The sequence below is a fragment of the Balaenoptera ricei genome, chromosome 1, assembly GCF_028023285.1.
Source record: "Balaenoptera ricei isolate mBalRic1 chromosome 1, mBalRic1.hap2, whole genome shotgun sequence".
NCBI classification, from domain to species: domain Eukaryota; kingdom Metazoa; phylum Chordata; class Mammalia; order Artiodactyla; family Balaenopteridae; genus Balaenoptera; species Balaenoptera ricei.
This window is the reverse complement of record NC_082639.1, coordinates 130,344,797-130,366,131: the sequence shown is the minus strand read 5'-3', so window position 1 is coordinate 130,366,131 and position 21,335 is coordinate 130,344,797. Positions and strand designations below refer to the sequence as shown.

Sequence of the window (21,335 nt, the reverse complement as noted above, 5' to 3'; positions counted from 1 at the left end):
TACTTAGCACATAGAGTTCAGTTAAGTTCAAAGAAGTATTAACTGTTAATAGGAAAGGTGGTTAGCTGTGGAAAAAGAGGACCTGGCAAATTCATCATAAAGAAAAAGTAAAATAATGAAGGAACATACTGAATTACCTCATTATTCTATCACCTATTGTTGTTCCTCTGATATTAAATCTAGTGAAGGGAACACAATAACTAAAGTCACTCACAAAGACTTCAAAGAACCAAATATTTAAAGCATTAAGGCCACCACTTTCATCATTAATCATCTAAATCTAAAATACTTTTGTTTCCCTTTGTAACTTAGGGTATTATGTGAGAATACGTCATTCAACTAAATGTGTATGAGGAAATTAAGGAAACAGAAACACTCATTGAAGATAGATTAGAAGGAAGACATTGCACTTAATCCCTTTTATCTTTTAAAAAAGTTAGAACCTAACCCTGTTAGGTTCAGATTCATATTATCAATACCCTCCACTGGAACACACTAGCTCCCCAGGGCTGAGTTGCCCTTTGGGAACTAAATAATTAAGCCCTGAGCTGACTCATTTGTCCTAACCATAAGACTGTATAACCAGCAAGCAAAGAATAACAGAGCTTTTAACTCCCTAGGAGTTCAGTTCTTTCTCTGTGATTACTTTTCCTCTGCAATTTTAATAAAGAATAAACTTGAATCACTAGAAATACTGAAAGAGTGATTATAATGATGACTAAATAGATGATAGCAAATTTACAGTATGTAAAGAATTTTGGCTTTAAAAATGAAGGCCATGTTCCATAGAGTCCAGAATAGGTAAATGGAACCAAATTTCTATGCAAATAAATATTTTTTAAAAAAGTAACAGGCAATATAGGGTTAATATCTTTAATCTTTACATAAAAAATCTTTACAGCATCTTAATTGAGTCTATTAACTAAAAACTATTCAAGACTATGTGAGAACTTCTTCAGGAAGCTTACTTAGATACTTGTCTTTTTTTAGAGAGCAAAAAACCTCTTGGGTTTGGCAAGAGGAAGAGCTATCAGCCAGGCCATCATTCCGTTTACTAGAAGATGGATTTGGCGCTGTGAAAACTGTTTACATGAAGACCATCTAAATAATAAACCTGACCACTTTCCTTTCATTCCAAGGGCACCTGTTTATGTTTCTAAATCCAATATATAAAATCACTAAGAGAAACACATACTACTTTCATTTATTGCTTTTTTTATACCATATTAGAAAGTATATGTTTGATTAATTATTTCTTTCTTCAATTTAGTTTCCATTTAATGTTCTGTGTTCCTGCTGTAGACAAAGTTAAAGGGGACCAAACGTGGTGATTCATAGATTTCACTGTTTTAAAGTTTGGTTACCTGTCAACAGAGGCATTCTACCATACACTATAGCTTGGTTTCTCTCTATAAGACTTATTTTTGCTATAAAGCAGGGATCAGCCAACTATGGCTCTTGGGGCAAATCTGGCCAGCTGCCTGTTATTGTAATGGCCCATAGGAGAATAACAGTTTTTACATTTGTAAATGGTTACATTTTTTAAATGATTATAGAAGTGCCTACATAACTGCCTCCATTTTGCCTCTTGGCCAACAAAACCTAAAATATTTATTATCTGGCTTTTTAGGAAAAAGTCTGTTGACCTCTGCTATAGAGAGTCCCAGTTATATTTATACCGAGACTAGCTATAGTTAATGAGCAGAGCATTCCATTTTAAAATACCTACGTTAGTTGTTAAGGCCTTTATTTTCTAAGACATTTCCTTCTCATGCTTGTTCTCGGCTCAAAAATGAAAACCTGGGTCATATTTATTTAACCAAATTATAAGAATGCAAATCTTTATTAAAAAATCATAACTTTGTGTTGCAAAGAACTGTTTTGATATTTTTATTAAATGTGTTGAAAATGGCTTAGCTATAAACTTTTTAGGTTTCATTTAAAAAATTAAATGTGTGGCAAAAAAATTATGAGATCCACTATGTAATTCTTCATACAAATTAAAGTACAGATCTAAGTATATACTCTTTTACCATTTTCAATTTTGGAAACATCTCTAGCCTAACCAAACTAATCTTGACTGGGTTTCTTAATGACCTTTAAGACATGCATCCTTTTAGTTGGGCATTTCATCCAAGTGTGAAATGTTTCCTTAGATTCTAAGAACCAAGTGGTATTTTTACAGTAGAGCTTTGAAATTCTTTGTCCCTTTGGAAATAGAAATTCTCAAAATTCATATGCCTATTTATAAGCTGGTAAATTATTCTTTTCATGTTCTGAAGAAGCAAAATTTCTTAAACTTTCTCTCTTTAGAATAAAAGTCAACATACCCATTCCTCCAAATTTAGAAGTAAGATAAATGGGCAGTTTTCTGAAGGATGAACAGCCCTTAGAAAGGTACAGAAATGAAAAGTACATTTTATATAGGTAGTTCAAGATTTAATCAAGATGGTGCTCAGGAAGTTAGGAACTATCAAAATTATTTAGAGAAAAGTCAGAAGGAAGATTTTCCACCATTTACAAATTTTTGGTAAATAGCTAGGAAAGAATAATGCAAATTTCAAAGGAAAACTGATGTAACTGCGAAACAGTCACTATAATCACTTTAGCATTACCTCAGTACGCACAACTTTGTGTGTGTATATACACACATATATACATATATAATATTGTATTTATTTCATATATTAAAACTGTTTTCCATGTTTTTATAAATGGCTTGTGTATCTGTCTTCTCTTTTCAGTAAATTAACTTTCTCAATGGGAAGAATTTTATTATTCCTCTGTTACTACTACTATGTCCTATAGAATAAAACAAAATAATATATAGGACAAACTAAGGTTAAATACCTAAACTGAGTGTACAGAATATTAAATAATATTTAGTTTAAAAAACAAAAAAAGCAGGGAAGCAAATGTAGACCCAGAGGTGGTTTCAAATCTGGACCTAACCACGAGAGCGTGAATTCAAGAGTACGTGCGTGAAGCGGGGGCACTTCCAGGTTGCTGTCCCTGATCATCTCTCCTCTAAAAGAGTCTGCTAGTCTAGTTCAGCACCTGGGTTTCTTGGGTCAGTGAAGCTACCAGATGCCAATTTTTTGGCAGATCCAAACCTCAGGAGAATCCCTAAAACATATAAATCATCTAAGTATTATGAAAATGATAAGTAAGTGACAACACTCTATAGAAAGATACTATCATTTCTAGTCAGATAACCAAAATAAGGACAGTATGCTGCAAGACATTTTGCATTCTCTAGGACCCACTCTCCCCACAAATCCTCCTTTCTCATTCATGTTACACTACTGTGTAAAAAAAAAAACAAAAAAAACCTTCTTAGGTCTAGAACATACAAAATCCCTGCTTAGCACCTCAGTTTCCTCAGCTATAAAGCAGGCTAGGTAAAAGTGTTAAATAATTAGCCTAAAAAGAAGATGCTAAATAATTATGATTTTTTGAAAGTGTTTAATATTTACCAAAAATATATGATTTCTTATTTAAACAAACAGACCTGGTAAGTGACATGGTGCATTTTACTAGAAGTTGATACTTAAATTTTATTTTCCATTATGACCGTGGTATCACTTTAAGCTATGTAAGTACAGAAAAAAACCAAGGACATATGTTTGCTTACATAATTAGAAAGCCATAAATTTACGAACTTAAAATAATTATAGGCTCTAGCTCTCTACCCGGGGTTTCAGAAACCATCAACTTGATTTTCAAATTGTGCTATGCTTGCCAACCTTATCTGCATACATCAAGCGGTAATAATATTGTAAGGAACTCCCTCTGGGTATGGAAAGAAATGAAACTAAGTTTTACTTGTCTAAAATATATACTAAGAATTTGAAGACTAATGTGTGGCAGGTAAACAGAAGATGTTTGATTAGTCTCTAAATACAAATATAAGCTAAGATTACTTCCTCTACATTTAAAAACAGGGTCATTGCAAAGTAAACACGTTGACCAAATATGACTAAAGGAAGATACATATCTATCTTCATAGTTAAGAAAAGGCAGTTTCACTGAACTGCAAGCTACAACGTTCAGGAATTTTGCTTGTCCTCTGTTAGTCTTTATCCCTGTAGCCATTCTTATTGTAATTGCTTTTTAAAGTCTAAGTAGCTACACAGAATATCTTGGTTGTTTAATACACCTGTCATTTATTCAGTGCTTTCAATTTGAGACAAGTCCTTGGACTGATTGATTTTTTTCTAAATTTTGACAACAATTCTAGACAATCATAACCCCATTTTATAGATAAGGAAACTGAACCTTAAAGAGACATTAAGTAATTTGAATGATGAAGCAGCTAGTAAATGGTAAAACCAGAATATAAGTCATTATGCTCTTAATCATTATATAACATTGCCATTCTTTAATGGGAAATTAATCTTTTCACTTGACAGAAATGTCAGAATATTTTATAAATAGCAGAACACTGAGCATAAAAATATGTGATATGGGTTCTTCATGCTTGTGTAAGCTAGGATTTTAAAGATAAAATTTTATTCTCTGGAAGAAGACAGAACTTACAATGAGATATGATGGCACTGATTATAGAAATAGTTTTAGAAAAGTATGGAATGCAATATACTTTAAAAGATTTACTTTATCTACTAAAAAAATAAAATATATCCTTATGAACTCATAATATGAAAAATGGAAAAAGTATATGAACATATTAGCAATTTAATTCTTTACTGTAGTTATAATATTTGTTATTTGGTGTGATTTTTCATTTTTGAAATTGAGTTACTAAGTTTAGTAGAAGTCAGAGAAAACATACTGTTCTCAAAAAGAGAACTTTATCACACTACCTTAATCCAGGGTCAAGAGAAAAGCAGAAAAACTGAACATTAAAAAAACCCCAAAACTGATAAAGGCCAGGGTGTCTACAGGGCAATCTGACAACTAAATATAACCCTAACTTCATAAATAACCTGTTGGTCATTCTCAACACTCCTTTCTCTTGATCTGTAAATTGAGGACCAAGCCTTAGTGCTGAAGATACAGAGCAATGAGACATTTTATTCTCCTCTTAGTGCACAGTTTGCTCAAAGAATGTAATATATGAAATCATTTATAATTTAGAAAATTCTGTGAGTTTATATGACTGAGACACCCTTAGAGGAAGTAACTGTCAAAAATGGAGAAACTCCTTTATGTGACTTCAAACAAAGGCTTGTGAATTATACTCTTTATAGTTCATGTTAATTAAAACTTTACCAACCTATCACCAGGTCCTGCTCGATACCTCGCACCTGGGATCAGCACTGGGTCGTCATCACTGTCATCTGTGTCCTGGAGAGCAGAGTCCCTGGCCAATGTTTCCTCGTGAGCCAAAGGCCCAATGGCTTCTGGTTGTGATGGAGGTTCGGGATTGCTGGTACTCTGACTGGTGGCACTTTCAGTGCTAGTTTGATCTGAAGTTCCTGGTTCCTTGCCTTTTTCAGACAAAGTGGAGTCTTCTGGAACCCCACAAGGGCTATCAAGATTGAAGTCATTCCTTTCTCCTGAACCGGAATCCAATGGCTCAAAAGTAAACTTATCTGATTGTGCTGTCAGAAAATAAGTAGTAACAATTGGTCATGTTGGCAACACTAATTATTTAATCTAACTTCGGAGCTGACACAGACAATTTCTAATATAATAAAGTCTAATCTCTCTATATGAAGGACAAAATTCCACAACACATCTATTTGGAAATGGTCTCTAACTCTGGAGAGACTAATACAGATTAAGGCTTCTTATTTTCCTATATGAAGGAATTATCTAAAAAGAACAAGACAACTCACCTATATCTATACTGTTCTGAACTGTGCTTTCTGCAGACGTACCTTCCTGAAGTGTTGTCACATCCTCTGATGATTCTTCAGGAGCTTCTGGGAATTAAACCAAATTATCATTAAATCCTAATTTTTTTTTTAGAAAAATAAACACCAATTTAATACTCCAGCTTTCCTATATATAAGTAGTTCTTAACCCTTTTTGGGTCGTAGAAACTTTTGACACTCAGATAAAACCTCGCCCTGCCAGTGTAATGCAAACACTATGTTTATGTACCCACAAAACTGTAAAACGCTATCAGGAAGAGATGTGCAATTCTGCCCACTGCCTCTTCCTAAAGCCTATGTGTGGACCTTTATGAACTCTATGTGAAGAATCTCTGCTTTAGATTATCCCTCACAACTGACATTCCTCAATCTTGCTTTTTTTTCCTCTAAACTACAGAGAATCTAAACTTAAAACTGAGTATTTTTCTGCCCTTTTGTCATGCATTTGGTCTAATTTGAACTATCATGAACAAACAGTAAAGTTAGCCCCACCATAAATTCTGTTTGGCCATTGAAAATACTTGTTTCTGGATTTAATTCCAAGACCCATGAAGGATCAGTCTTTTTTGTTCCTAATTGGACATTTGCTTACCAGACAGTCATTTTATACGTATTTTATTCTTGTTAACTCTGTTATACTGAGGTATGTATTCATTTAATGAAAAACAATTCATTTATTCCTTCATTTATCAAGTATGTACTGAAAATCTACTCTGTTCTAGGCTATACTAACCTCTAAATTTCATTTGATGATCACATAAAAATATTCTAGGGAAGGGTTCTAAAAACATACTCTAAATGGCACTTCTTGCATGAAACAGGATTTACTTATAACCTGTTTAAATTTTATCCCTTTTTTCCCTCCATAAACCACCTATACTCTTTGAAAGAATCAAGATAGGTACTCTGTATTTCACTGCTAGGTATAAAAATGGTAAAGATAATTCAAACCAACATTTATATCTAACATACTGTCAGTACGATGACCATCTATCTTGGCCACTGTGTCCACAGAGGGGAACTGTGCTTTACTGTGATGCCCCATCTTAAATGCTTAAGGTCCTTACCTTTTGCATTTGTTATTTGTTTCTCAACAGCAGTAACTGGACTATTACGGCAAAAGTAATTGATTAAAAACAAGAAACAAAACTGTAGCACTGAGGTATCAGAAAAATAGGTAAACATCCAACACTGGGTTTTGTCATGCCAAAAACAAAATTAACACCTTACTTGCTTCATTCTCTCCTTCTAATGGTTGCGTGGAGCTCTGTGGGACCAAGGATTCCTCCTGATCCTCAGATTTGCAGTGGCTCCCATTTCCTCTAGAACTTGAGGCAGTACTGCTCCTACCATCAAGACAAGATAAGTGATCCCACCAAGAAGTTAATAAACATGAACTTTTAGGATAATTTCTATATTTTACAACTAGAGAAGTTGATCAAAAAACTTGACTACAAATAAAATACAGGATTTACTATTTTAATAGTACTTGAAAAACATCACTTTAAAAAGTCTAGGTGATTATTCTAATCCACTTTAATATTTAAAAAGAGATTTAAAAATATGAAAGGACCGCTTCTTCACTGGTTTGATGCTTCTACGACCTGATATATATTTTTACAAGTCTCTCTATTGAATTTTAACTTAATTATATAATCTCTCTTCTTGTTCTCACTACAGATGGTTCACCACATTCAAATTCTTAATGATTTTACAGACTGTGATCATAGGCCCTTTTAGACTTTGTTGTTCTAGGCTACTTTTAAATTAATACTTGAAAAGAGGCCTGGAAATTTCTTTGGTCTTTGAACTGCCCTCTGGACCACTGGACCCCTGCCAGTTCTAGATTGTTGTTCAAATATGGCAAGTGATTGAGCACCACGGTTTTGTAAAAGGATAATGTTTTCTGTTTTAGTTTTAATACCTACCTGATGATGATCCTAATTCTGTTAGAATTTTTAGCTAGAGCAGAATACCAGACCAATTTAAATAAATAATTTTCAATGAACATTCTGTGACAAATCATGACATATGTGTAAGAAGGGGATTGAGTGGGAAGGAAAATAGAGGAAAATGTATAACAATCTGACTAAGATTAAAATTAAATTCACAGAAAAGCAACAATTTCTTAAATTTAGTATAGATGTGAACAAGAAAAAGAAACTGAACAGCTACAGTAACTTAAAAAACGTTAATTATAGACAAACAGCAGTGACTCAATAAACAATGCAAATTATCATGGAACTTTTGTCAAAATTTTATAAAAACCTTTTTAGGCTAATTGCAGAAGTCAATTTGATTTTTTTAAAAGGGCATCCATATATAATATAGTTTTAAGAAAAATGTATATCTACATGGGTATATGAGCAGAGAAAAATGTCAGAAAGGATATTCACCAATGTTAAATGTCATCTCAGTAGGGTTACTGTGATTTTTTTTTCAGTTTCTCTCTAGATTCTGATTTTTTTGCAATGAACATGTATTTCTTTTTAGCCAGAAAGAAATGCATAGCAATTTTGGTATAGAGAAGCCAATGTGATATACAAATCTTTTTTTTTTTTTTCCATCGAGAAAGCTATGATACAGGCTTAAATAAAATGCTCAGTGTAGAATAGTTATGATAATTAAAACATTATGGCATTGATGTAGGAATACAGAGCCATTAGTGGAAAAGACAAAGTAATCAAGTAAATACATTTAGCATGTGTTAATATGGCATTTTAAATCACAGATAAATGACTAGATTGCTCAGTAAATGGTACTGGGACAAAGGAAAAGCCATGTAGAAAAATTGAGCTATAAGCTCTACATCATACTTTATGGTAAAATAAATTGTAAAAGGATTAAACATATTTTTGATATAAAATCACAGAACTTTAAGAGGAAAACAAGAAGAAACTTTTCCCCTAATCCTGGGAAGGACAAGGAGTATTAGCTCACAGGCTGAAACCATAAAGCGAAACTACCATAAGTAAACTGAAAGACAAACAACAAACTGGGAAAAATATCTGCAACAAATGAAAGACAAATGATATTATCCTCACTTAATTCTATAATATATAGCTCTCATAAATCAATAAGAAAAAGATAAACACCACAGTAAAAAACTGGGCAAAGGATCTGAAAGGCAATTTATTAAAGATGACAATTGTAGCTAACAATTATTTAAAGCCTATCACGTGCTAGTCAACGTGCTAAGTGCTATGTACTTTTTCTGCATGTTCTCATTAAATCTTCCCAACAAAGTCTGAAGCAGGTTCTATTAAATATGCCCTTTTTCAGATGAGAAAACTGATATTTAGAGAGGTTCAACAGCTAGTCAGGTTCAGAGCCCAAGCTCTTGGTCAGTGTGCTCTATTGCCTTATCTGGATCAAAGAAACTAAAATAAAAGCAAGACACCGTGCTGGCATAGATGAAAAAGACTGCATACTCTTTTGAAATTTTTTTTTTACAATGAATACAGAATACTTTCATAATCAGAAAAAAGCTAACTACCTTTTTGATAAAGAAATAAGAGAATATAATTCATGGTCAGTTTTTAAAGAAGGAAAAGGAGCATTCAAAAGAAGAGTGGGACTAAAGATGTTTGGTTCAAAAATGTTCAGATGAGATTGTTTGTAAGATATCAGTCCCTTCTGTACAGAAACATGAGAATAGAAAAGACTTAAGAATAACTATGACAATCTTCTGTGATCTTAAATCATGTACTAAGAAAAAGGGCCATAGATATCATTATTTTTAAAAGTTGAGGTCAAACACTAGAGTTCATAAAGAAATTCTATTAACTGTACCTTCAAATACATATCTAGAATCCAATCTCTTCTTACTACCTCCACTGCTCCTATCCTGGTCCAAGACACCACTACCTCTCACCTTGCTTACTGCCAAAGCCTTTTAACTGGTCTCCCAGCTTCTACCTAAGGCCTGTTCTCTACACAGCAACCAGAGATATCCTTTATCCTTTTAAAGACCCTTCTCACTTACCTGGCTGACCTTATCTGTTACTACTCTCTCCTCTGGTCACTCTACTCCAGCTACATTGGGTTTTTTTAAAAGATCCTTGAACATACTAAGACTGCTCCTGCTTCAGAGGCATTGTACTGGCTTTCTCTCTGCCTAGAATGCTTTCCCCAGATATATGCATGGCTCACTCCTTCTTACCCTTCAAATTGTCCAAATGTCATCTTCTCAATGATGCCTAACCCTTTCCCTAGGTCTCCCAAACATCTTTACCTGTCTTATTTTCTTTCACAGCACTTAATACCATCTAACATACTATACAATTCACTTATTATGTTTATTGTCTGCCTCCCATACCTAGAAGGTAAGCTCCAATAGGGCAGAGGTTTTTTTGTCTATTTTTTTCACTGATGCATTCCCAGTGTCTAGAACAGTCTTTGGGATGTAGAAAGGTATTCAATAATATGTGAAAATCTTATTTAATCAAAGAGTTTAATATTTAAAAACACACAGAAACACAAATGGAAACCAGTGAATTGGAATAAATATCAACATATAATTAATTATATATTAATAAACAATATATAACTATATTATATATTATTTATAAGCAATATTATATATTATACTAACATAATATATAATAATATACAATTAAATATGTTAATATAATAATATATTAATTATATAGGATAATTAATATATTGGGTATTAAATGATTAATATAATCACCCTGCATTAATCACATATAATTATATTAATATATAATTAATTATATATTAAGAAAGATTGTATTATCTATATATTAGTTTATATAATAATAGTAATAAATTCAAATACAAAATTTTGGGTGCTGTCTCTCTCACACAAAATGCAATGAGACAGTGGCAAAGAATTTAAGAAGCTCACATAACTAGATTTTTTTTTTAATGTAAGATTTAACTAGATTAAATGAGCAATAAATATAATCAGAAATGTCATTTAAAAGAATCTATACAACTATTAAATAAAGTTCAAACTCACCAGTAATAAATTAAATAAAAATAAAAATTATTTAAAAATCAAATATATGTTACAAATAAATGAATATATTGATATTGAACATTGGCCTGGAGACAGCAAAACATGTACTTTCATATGCTGCTGGGAGAAATGTAATAACAGATTATCCTTTTGAAAATAATTTTGTAATATGTTTCAATCTAGATATAGTTTATTTCTGGAAAAATATCCCAAATCAATAACCTTAAAGGTAGGAAAAAGCTTGTAAACAAAGATAGTCATTATAGTTTTATTTGGTAAAAATAAACAAATAAATTCACTGCCTAATTAAAGGGAAATGGTTAAGTAAAACTATGGTACATCCACTTGATGGAATCTATTATACAGCTGATAAAATAATACTTATGAAAACTAAGTAGTATTGTGGGAATATTTACTATAAAGTTAACTCAAATAAATGTAGGGGAGAACTGAATATATTAGGTATGATTAAAATCATGTTTTAAAACTCAAACCAAAAATATATATGTATATATACACATACACATACCTTTTACATAGGACCAAGACTGCAAAAAGCTCCAAAACGTTAGGTTTATTAATTTTTGCACTAGTGGTCTATTGGTGATTGATTATTTTTATCTTTTGCATTTTCTATCAGAAGAAATATCCCAGGACCAGCAATATTAGTATCACCTGGGAAGTTTTTAGAAATGCAAATTCTCTGACTCCATCTCAAACTCTGAGAGTGGGGTCTAGTAATTGTTTTAACAAGCTCTCCAAGTGATCCTGAAGCACACTAAAGTTTGAGAACCAATGTATTATTGCAAAACAAAGATGATGAAGTGCTAAAAATAATATCTAATACAATCCTACAAAATGGCTAAGAACATCTTCACAAAAATATTAACTTACCATTCATCTGTAAAGTTCAGTTTTATTGTGCTTGTAGTTGTTCCTTCTGTGCTGTAGTGCAAACTTAAAACTGGTTCACCTGTCCCTGGTTTGGGGCTCAGCTTTTCATTATTGTTATCTGAAAATTGTGTTTAAAACATTTGAAAAAATTCTCTGAAACCAATAAAAAGATGACATTTCCTAAAATTTATAAAACTTAAATTAGGTTGTCCTTGTCATAACTCTTTCTCACATCTGTTATGGTTCTCACTTAAAGTTCAAAGCAAGTGTTATAGAAACACTCTATATTTCAAAAGTGGCATTGCATCATTTTCTAGCTTTGTGTACCTGACTCCCTTTGAGTCAGATGAAAATCACACACATTTGAGAACCATATTTAGTTTTTAGGGAATCAAAGAATATTAACATGCAATGACATACTTTATAAACTTGGTACTTTTATTTAATGGAACGCTCAGGATCTTTTTCTTCAGTTGCTAGAGCATCAAGAATAACTATCATTGGCTCCTTCAGAAACACTGAGAAGTAAGATGCAAGGGCTCCAAAAGAAGTTGTTTAGTAAAAACTTTGCTGCAATTAAATGCTATCAAATTCTTTCTGTTCTTTCAAATTCATAGACTTATAATCTAGGGAGGGATTACAGCCTGTACACTATTGGGAAGGAGGCGGGAGAAGAAAATTTATTGTGCTCTGTTATTTTCTAAAACTCTATGTTATAAGATCGTACGTTTTGGTATAATTCCATCCTCTTCTCCTGACTAATCTTGCAAGAAATTTGTTTTCTAAATTATGGAAAGGCAATTCCACCTGAAGAGTCTATAGGTGATAATCATAATATACATCCATCTCAACATATAAAACCTTTGTAAAATGGTAAATAAGAATCAAGAAACGCTACAGAAATGGATACAAACCACTTTGAAGTCACCTCTCCCCTCCCCCCCAAAAGGAGTACATGGATATTCGAAGACAAATTTGAATAGGGCTTTAGATTTTTTTCTTTTTATGATGAATAACAGCTTGGGGGAACACTAAAATGTATAAGGAATAAAAACTGCTATATAATCAAACATGTAACATTTCTGCCAGTCGCTTGCAGAAAGGAAACTCTTCTGTGTCATAATTGTTTTCTCGATACAAGTTCAAGGACTTGATATAACAGTACTAAAAATAAGCTTTCTGTCTTGAAAACAGTATTAACAAAAGCATTAAAAACTTAATGAAATCAAAATTACTTAGGATTTCTGGTTTATACTGCAATGAAGGACATATCTTTTTGCATTCCTCTTGAAGACGGTGGAGCACTTCCTAAAAGAGAATCTGATAGAAACTCTGCTCTAGCTTTTATCCTGTGAGAGGACAATTAACAAGACTTAAAAATACAGAACTGTAGCAGAAAGGAAAAAGGATTCTCCCCAAGAGATGAGAAGCCAAGCTGATAAAACTCAGGATTATCAATTCTTGTGTCTTCTTCACTTCTAACTCCTGAGAAATCCTCTCCTATAACATTAATTGCTATTTGAAAATAAAAGTATGAATCAATTATAAAGCTGGCCTACCAAATGATAAATTCACTTTGTTTCTGTACTACTTTTGTTATGATTATGTCCTTGATATAAACAGCTGCTGGAAAAAAAGTTAACAATCCATTACGACTTTCAGAGATTCGATATTACATTCAATGTTTTAGAGGAGGTATTTTACCAAATGGCATTCTGATAAAATAACTGAATTAACATACCTTTAACTTACATAAAATTATCAAGAACGGGATTTTTTTTTTTTTTGGCTGTGCCGCATGATTTGTGGGATCTTAGTTCCCCAACCGGGGATTGAACCTGATCCCTCGGCAATGAATGCCAGAGTCCTAACCACTGGACCACCAGGGAATTCCTGAACAGGACTTTTAAAATATCTGTCCTATCCTTGACAATCTTTGAAAAATTTGCTGTTAGTCATTTGTCCACATATAGTTTTCCCTTATTCTTTAGTTATGTTGCTAAAATTTCTGTCCCACTGCTGCCAAAACCACAGTCATCCTTAGGGATCTGGAATTGGTGAAGATAGCTGAAAGACTGAATGAATGATCAAGGAAACTAAGAGGTAGAACTGGGGCTACTTCTTTCATTATCTCTCACAACATTTTGTAAAGTGCTTTGTTATTATTTTTCTTTTAAAGTAGAGAAGAAATAGGGGAAAAAAAAAGCAGGTGTGAGAAAATTGTAGGGTTAAATTTCATAGATCTACCTTGGTTATGGGAGCATAAGTTTTAAGAAGCCATTTAACACCTGAAACTAACAAACACAACACTGTAAATCAACTATACTCCAATAAAAATTTAAAAAAAGAAGCCATATAAATGCTGTATCAAAACTTCCTTTTTGAGTAAAATTAGAGGCAGCTATAGATATTTGCATGCTATGACTAAAGGAATATAGTAGACAAATAGCTAGCTGTTAAGAGGTCAAAATGGTGTAGAAAATATCTACCAGCCTCCAAGAGCACCCCCAACCTCCAAAAGCAAGAAGCTTCCTGAGATGATCAATGTTAATTCAAACCTTCTTCCTAGGTTATCTACTACCAAGTTATTATTTAATCTCTCTGGAATATAGTAAAAATCATGTAAAACACAGTAGTACTCATTTAATTTATGACTATAGTTGACAGAATTTGTTCATTTAAGTTGTCAATGAAGTCATCAGCCCGGAGTAAAATTGGCCCATCACATTATTTCTGTTAGCTACAAATACTTCAGACCCCTAGTCTAGTTATCTCCTTGTAGACTGCATATAAATAATGTCTCTGGCAGAAACACTACGCAGTGCACAACATGGTTTCTTCAACTGAGGCATTAATGGAAGTATATATCTGAGGTTTAAAAATCCATTTCCTAGCCTTGTTCCATTCTACTCTTGCTAGTTTAATACTCCTCTTCTTGACCATATACAACCTATCGAATTGAATTTTCTCGGAAATGTAGATCACTGGTTTACTAGTAAATTAATTAACAAATTGTTTCTGATAAAGTGCATATTTTAAGCTAAAAAGGTCTATAAAAAATCTACTTTAACGAACTAAAAAATAAATGTTATTATTACTTTATTTGAAGAAATATTTGTAACCATTTTAATTTTCCATAACTTGCTCTGTGTGTTAAAAGTTGGATTAGCAAACACATTCTAAAAACTGTATTATTCAAAGCCTTACTTATATAATGCACAGAAATATATTAATATTACTGAAATATTTTGCTTAACAAGTAGAGATTTTAATTTAACAGCCTTAGGGTTTAGAACTTCACCAAACCCAATAACTTTATGTAGAACGCACCATCATATCAGTAACTAAAATTTCTTGAACATTACTATGTCCCAGGATATATATGTATCCTTTGTTAAATCTCTGTAGCACATTATTTTAATCTCCATTTTATAGATGATGAAACTGATGATAATGAGCTAGATTCTTTTTCTCTAGTAACCTAAGTTTCTTTCTATATGAAGTTCCTACTTACTATACTGTCTTGGAAATAATCTGAATACTAAGTAGAAAATAAGATTCCTTAAATAAATATTTTAATTAAGAAATATCACCTGCTGGTATTGTTATTTCTCAGAAGTGATGTATAATTCATATCAGCAACTTTAACTGATAAAAGTTCTGGTAGTCCAAACTGTCACTTTGGTATCAGAGTATTGGAAAACTACACTGTATCTTTTCCAGGGCACTGAGAGACTGAACTATTTCTTCTCACTCTAAAAACATTATAGGAGAATAAAATTAATTGTGGTGCACTCAGCACAAGGACAGTGTAGTGGGGGGGGAAAAATCACTTTTAACTTGTTCAACACTGCTAAGATGGCCATATATATTGCTTTGTAGTTTAATTATTAAAAACAACTGATGACGTTAGTAGCTTAGAGCGGTCTCTATCCAGGCAAACGACCATCCATTAAAATACATGCTTTAGCAAGCACAGTCATAACCACATAATAATCAAGACAATATACTGTAAGACTTCATTTTTTGGAGTTAGAAGTGAATAGACAGTAACATGAGATTCTGGGAAGTAAATTTAAGAGATCCTTTCCCGAAAGAGCCCTTTCAGATGAATGCATTGGCTCAGAAAAAACTCTCAGAATGGGCTGGAATACAATTTGAAAGCAACTTCTTTGAACTTTAATTAGGTATCTTTCAAGCTTTGATTCACACTAAGAACCACAAATAAACTTCTTTTTTTTTTGGTTAATACACATGTTTTCAAACCATTCAATCTGTGCATTTCAACTATGAAATTAATCATTTGTGGTTCTAAAAAAACATGCTAAAAGTAGTATAAAATATGCTATTTTGGTAACTAGGTTTGTATATCATCTAAATATTGATATGGATGTTTGGTCTTTTAGCTAGGATATCCCTGGAGACCCATCCTATGTGTAAATTTAAACAAAGTTATCAAAATGATAATTAAGTAGCATATGGCCACAATAATTTGTTTAGAACCACTATGCCCAACATTTCCTCTGCTGCTGGGTCACTATTCTAACTGTACAATCATCCATTAATCACCTACAGTAGCTTAGATATCCTGTGGATCATACAGAAATAATATATTCTTTGCCTCAGGGATTTTCTACTGCACAATGAACTTGTCAATATTTTTCCTTCTATTTTGCCAAATGTTTAAAATAAAAATCAATCTAAAAGGAAACAAAATATATGATGAAATCCTCTGAAAAAATACTGACATAGCAATGATAAAGCTCAACTATCTCCCCAAATTTTGCACCCCAACTTGCTTGGCATACATAGAAGAAAAGGCAAATTTCTCAAGTATCATTTCTAGGCCAATGCAAAATTTCCAATTTTATAGGTCAGGAACCTGTAACTTTTCTGCATACCTCAGACTACTGGATATCCAGGTCTTCCAATCATTTGTATAAGGAAGCATATTCTGATTCAAAGTGCAGAAACTGTTTCTAGGAGTAGATTCTAAACAGAGAACTCCTATCCACCACATAGGTGACTGTGAGGCAAGGTTTTTATTCTAAAATTGAGTGTTCTCACTAGTGCAATCTGACTTTATACAGAAATTAACTATTTTATGAAAGCCAAAAACAAAGTGCAACTTTAATACTGATATTTACTAGGAAAACTCTCCTCTGTAATCTTTTGGAAATAATATCCTAGTCAAATTTTCTTCCTGACAATCAAAACTCAACCTGTAAATCAATGACAATAACTTTAATCCAATACCTTTTTTCATGACATAACACAGAAATGTGAATTGAACTTAAACATGGGGTTGGGATACATACAGAATCAGACTGTGCCTGGTTCCATTTTCCCTCTAATATTTAAAATTTATGGATTGAAATGTAGTAGTCATTTTACCTATGCTACCTAGGCTTTCTTTCCCTGTACTTCAGAACTGTTAGTCTTATACCCCTCTGTTCATAAAAGTCTTCTATTCCTAGTTCACTTTCAGTTTGGAGGGAGAACAGATAGAAAGAAAATAAGTAAAAATGCGTACCTCATGCGGCACATAAACCCTGCCAAAATTCTCATCCAAGATTTTTCTTTTTATGACTGTTTCCTCACCTATATTCTCTATTAAAAAATCAAACCCGTCTGTCATACTCTGATTGAACAGATTACTTAACATGATAAAATGTGACTTCCAGATGAAAATGAACAAATGAGGTAGACAGCTTAGGAGAACACTCTCTTTAACCACTTTCCCCTCCAGCTACTGTCCTTCTTGCTTATCGTTTTGAATTACTTTTCTTAATTCTCATCGCCATTGAGAAGTACTTTTCATCTTCTCCTACTCTACTCTGGCCTCTATCAGCCCGGTGAAACTGCTCTCACTAATGAGATTGATCACCTCCGTGTTGATTAATCTAGTGGAGAATTTTTAGAACCCATTTATACTTGACCTCTCAGTAGCAAATAGACAACTCTCTTGTACTTGAAAATTTCTCTTCTTTTGATCTCATGACATCACACTGTTCTACTTTACCTATTACCTTTCAATGTGGTTGTTACTTCTCCATCTCCTTTATCACCTCTCCTCTAGCAAAATATTTAATTCTGGAATTTTTTCTGATTTTTTTTGAGATGTTTTAGATGTCTCACTTTTTACTTTCATCCTAGATGATTTCATCTACTTTCTTACCTTCAATTATCATCTACATGCAGAAAATTCTCCAATTTACTTCTCTAGCTCTGCCATCTTTGCTAAACGCCACAACGATACAATCAACTGCCCAACAGACTTTCCTACTTGGATGCCTCACACAGATAACTCAAATTCAACATATTCAAACTAAGCTTGTGATCTCCACCTCCTTCTATACATCCTCTCCCATATATTCTTCCTTTTCCAGGGTTATCTATTTCAGGAAGTAGCCAATCAATTGTACTCAGTCAAAACCTGGGAGTTACCCTTGCAGCCCTAGAAATGTCACCTGCTAGTCTCTATTATTACCGTTCCCAAACCACCACAAATAAATGTATAATCTAAGTCAAAACATTGCATTTACTGTATAAAAACAGATTTAAGACACACCCTGACCCTGCTCCCTCCAACCAGACTGCCATTGCTAAACCACCCCCATGTAGAAATTCTGGAGTTGTTACTGCAATTTATACTCTGGACTCCTCCTCAATCCTTTGCCTCGTTCATCAAATCCCATATACTCTACATTTGAAATATTTCATGAATCTCTTCACATCGCTACCTTACTTCTATCACCAGGTCAAAATCCTTATTACCAGAAGAACCTCCTAAGTGATTTATTAGTCTCTAATCAATTTTTCATACTCTATTCAGAACAAACCAGATCTGGCCATGTTCCCTATTTTAAATCCTTCATTAGCTTCCTACTGTTCCTGAATTAAAATCTAAAACCTTAAAAAAGTCTAAAAGGTCCTTCTCAATCTGGACTCTACCTATCTCTTGAAGCCAGAGCAAACGCCAGCCATACTGGGACTCTTCTAGTCATTCTAATGTGATTATCTCAGAGCCTCTGCACATGCTATTCATGATCCCCTTTTCCTCCCTCTCCTTGACCTAACTTACTCATACTCATCTTTCAGATTGCAGCTAAAATGTCTCATCCTCAGGAATGCCTTATTTGGCCCCCTACCAGAAGAGACAAAGACTCATTCATATGCTCCCGATTGAACCTTACTTCCTCTTTTATAACACTTAGGACACTCGTATTTATTTTTTTCATCATCTGTCTTTACTGTTAGATGAAGCAAAGGATAGTGGTTATGATCGCAGACACTGAAACCAGGCTGCTTGGATTTGAATCACATCTCTTAACACAGACACACAGTGTGTGACCTTGGACAAGTTTCTTAACCTCTCTTTACCTCAGTTTCCTCATCTGAAAATGGAGATAATAATGGTACCTGCTGTATACGGCTTTGGTGAGGATTAAGTAAATAAACATATAAAAATTGCTCCAAGTAATGTTTGGCACAAAGAAAATGTAAGTGTCTATGTTGTTATTATTATGGTTAATCAACTCTATTATTATTATTATCATTATTATTATTAATCAACTCTGTTCCAAGCAAAGGGAGCATTAGCTTTATTCATTCATGCAAACTGGTGCCAAGCCCAGTATTTGCCACAAGGTAACAGGCATTTAACATGAGTTGAATTAATGAAACAGATATACAAATATGGCTCCACCACTTATTTCACTTGTCTTTACAGATTTCTTGAAGTCTTAGTTTCTTCATCAGTAAAATGAGGATCACATTAGTATTCACCTCATTAAATTACAACAAATGAGATAATACATACAAAATTCTTAACACAGTGCCAGTTACATATTAAAAACTCAATAAATGTCACTTATTTTTATCATAGACAATTCTGAGTTAGAAAACAATTTAACTAGAAATATAGATATTGATTTGGTTAGCAGGAGAGTGGAACAAGTAAGCATATGCAATAAAAATTAAACAGTGCTTAACTTCCAAAAGATGAAATATACCACTAATTTTAAGAATCTAGACTAGTAGTTGGGGAAAAGGGGATTAGCTACTTCATTCTAAGCAACTAAGTGATAACTAGTTCTAAGGAATATAAAAAAAAAAGTCTAAATGAAGTCTGATTTCACTAACTTTATTTTCTAGAATTTAAAATACGACATATACAGAGGTAGCCCAGTGTGATGAATACAGAACTTATATTTCCCATTAATACAGCAGTCTTCAATCATTAGGTATTTATTTAATAAAAATTAGAGTTGTCAAAGTACATTTAATGGCAATTTACAATATTGCTTGATGTACTATCATCAAGATGATATTATTAAAATAAAATTTCAACTTGGTGACAGTATATAATCTTAAGGAAATAATACTTAATGCAAGACAGGTCCAGTTTTTCCATTCCCAATCTACCCTAGTAGAATTAGTAAAATCTGTTTCACTGCTTTCTGATCATCCACAAGTCTCCTTCTGTAAGTAAACATTTTATTAATGTCAAAAGAAGTCTGCTTATATAAAATAATGGATAATTAGCATTTATGTTTCTAATGCTTACAAATTAGCATTTTTATTTCTTTAAATCTAGAGTAGAAAATGAGTGTCTGACAGATGCACAATTGCCTATAGGTGTAAGTTTCAAACTTAATGGCATTATCAACTTCCACTTAATGATTATCACTGTAAAATGAATATAAAGCAACTTGCTGGAGTCATGGCAAAAATTTAAAACTCAGGCAAAATTAATTCCTCATACCCCCTCAAAAATTAAATGTTAAGATTATAGGTTTCTTTTGTTATTGTTGTTATTGTTAATAAAAGAAGGGGGAATTTCTGGCCTAAATATTTTTAACAGGAAAAATTTGTTAGTTTTAGTAAGAGGCAAGAGAAATATGTCAGAAGAGGATTTTCCCCCTTAAAATATAGTAGTTATAACAGAGATATAAATAAAAGGAAAATCAAAACTACTCATTAAAATATATTATTCACACTAAACAAAATGCATGACAGATATAACTGTGCTTATTCAAATACTTTCTAATTAGCACAGAAGGGTTGTCAATGTGTGCACCCACAGCCCTAAATTTGGAGAGTAGTGCAAAGTATTTTAGCACGGGATAAAAACAATGTGCATGCTGTACACTTATTTCCCTATCATTTATTTCTTTAAAAAATATTTTGATAAAAGAAAATAAAATCTATTGAGGCAACTAGGCAGCTGCATTTATGGTCTTTAAGGTTTACAATAAATAAATTAGACAAAGTGTGGTGCTTTTTTAAAAAATTCAAGATAAATAAGCAAAAACACTGTTTGCAATCAACCAGTTCAATAATGTATATATAATTATTTAAAGAAATCTTTTCAATGAAACAAGTCCATTACAATTTAAAAAATTTTATTAGTAACATTTTTAGCCTAGTAATCCCTCAAAATAAAGAAAATCTAGGACTTCCCTGGTGGCGCAGTGGTTAAGAATCCACCTGCCAATGCAGGGGACAGGTTCTATCCCTGGTCCAGGAAGATCCCACATGCTGCGGAGCAACTAAGCCCGTGTGCCACAACTACTGAGCCTGTGCTCTAGAGCCCACGAGCCACAACTACTGAG

General features: G+C 32.9%; 1 protein-coding gene across 7 annotated transcripts in view; it reads right to left on the bottom strand.

Annotated features, from left to right (window-relative positions):
* Positions 1 to 21,335, bottom strand: part of DCAF6 (DDB1 and CUL4 associated factor 6) — a 166,118-nt gene that overhangs the window by 37,344 nt on the left and 107,439 nt on the right. For 3 of the 7 annotated variants that reach the window (XM_059935645.1, XM_059935672.1, XM_059935693.1), the window contains 5 exons: positions 11,719 to 11,836; positions 7,071 to 7,186; positions 5,802 to 5,888; positions 5,237 to 5,564; positions 138 to 179 (listed from right to left, as the gene is read on the bottom strand). In XM_059935645.1, the coding sequence (XP_059791628.1) occupies positions 138 to 179; positions 5,237 to 5,564; positions 5,802 to 5,888; positions 7,071 to 7,186; positions 11,719 to 11,836 (691 nt within the window). The remainder of the gene's footprint in view (positions 1 to 137; positions 180 to 5,236; positions 5,565 to 5,801; positions 5,889 to 7,070; positions 7,187 to 11,718; positions 11,837 to 21,335) is intronic. The other 4 variants (XM_059935654.1, XM_059935682.1, XM_059935702.1 and 1 more) reach the window with 2 other exon arrangements.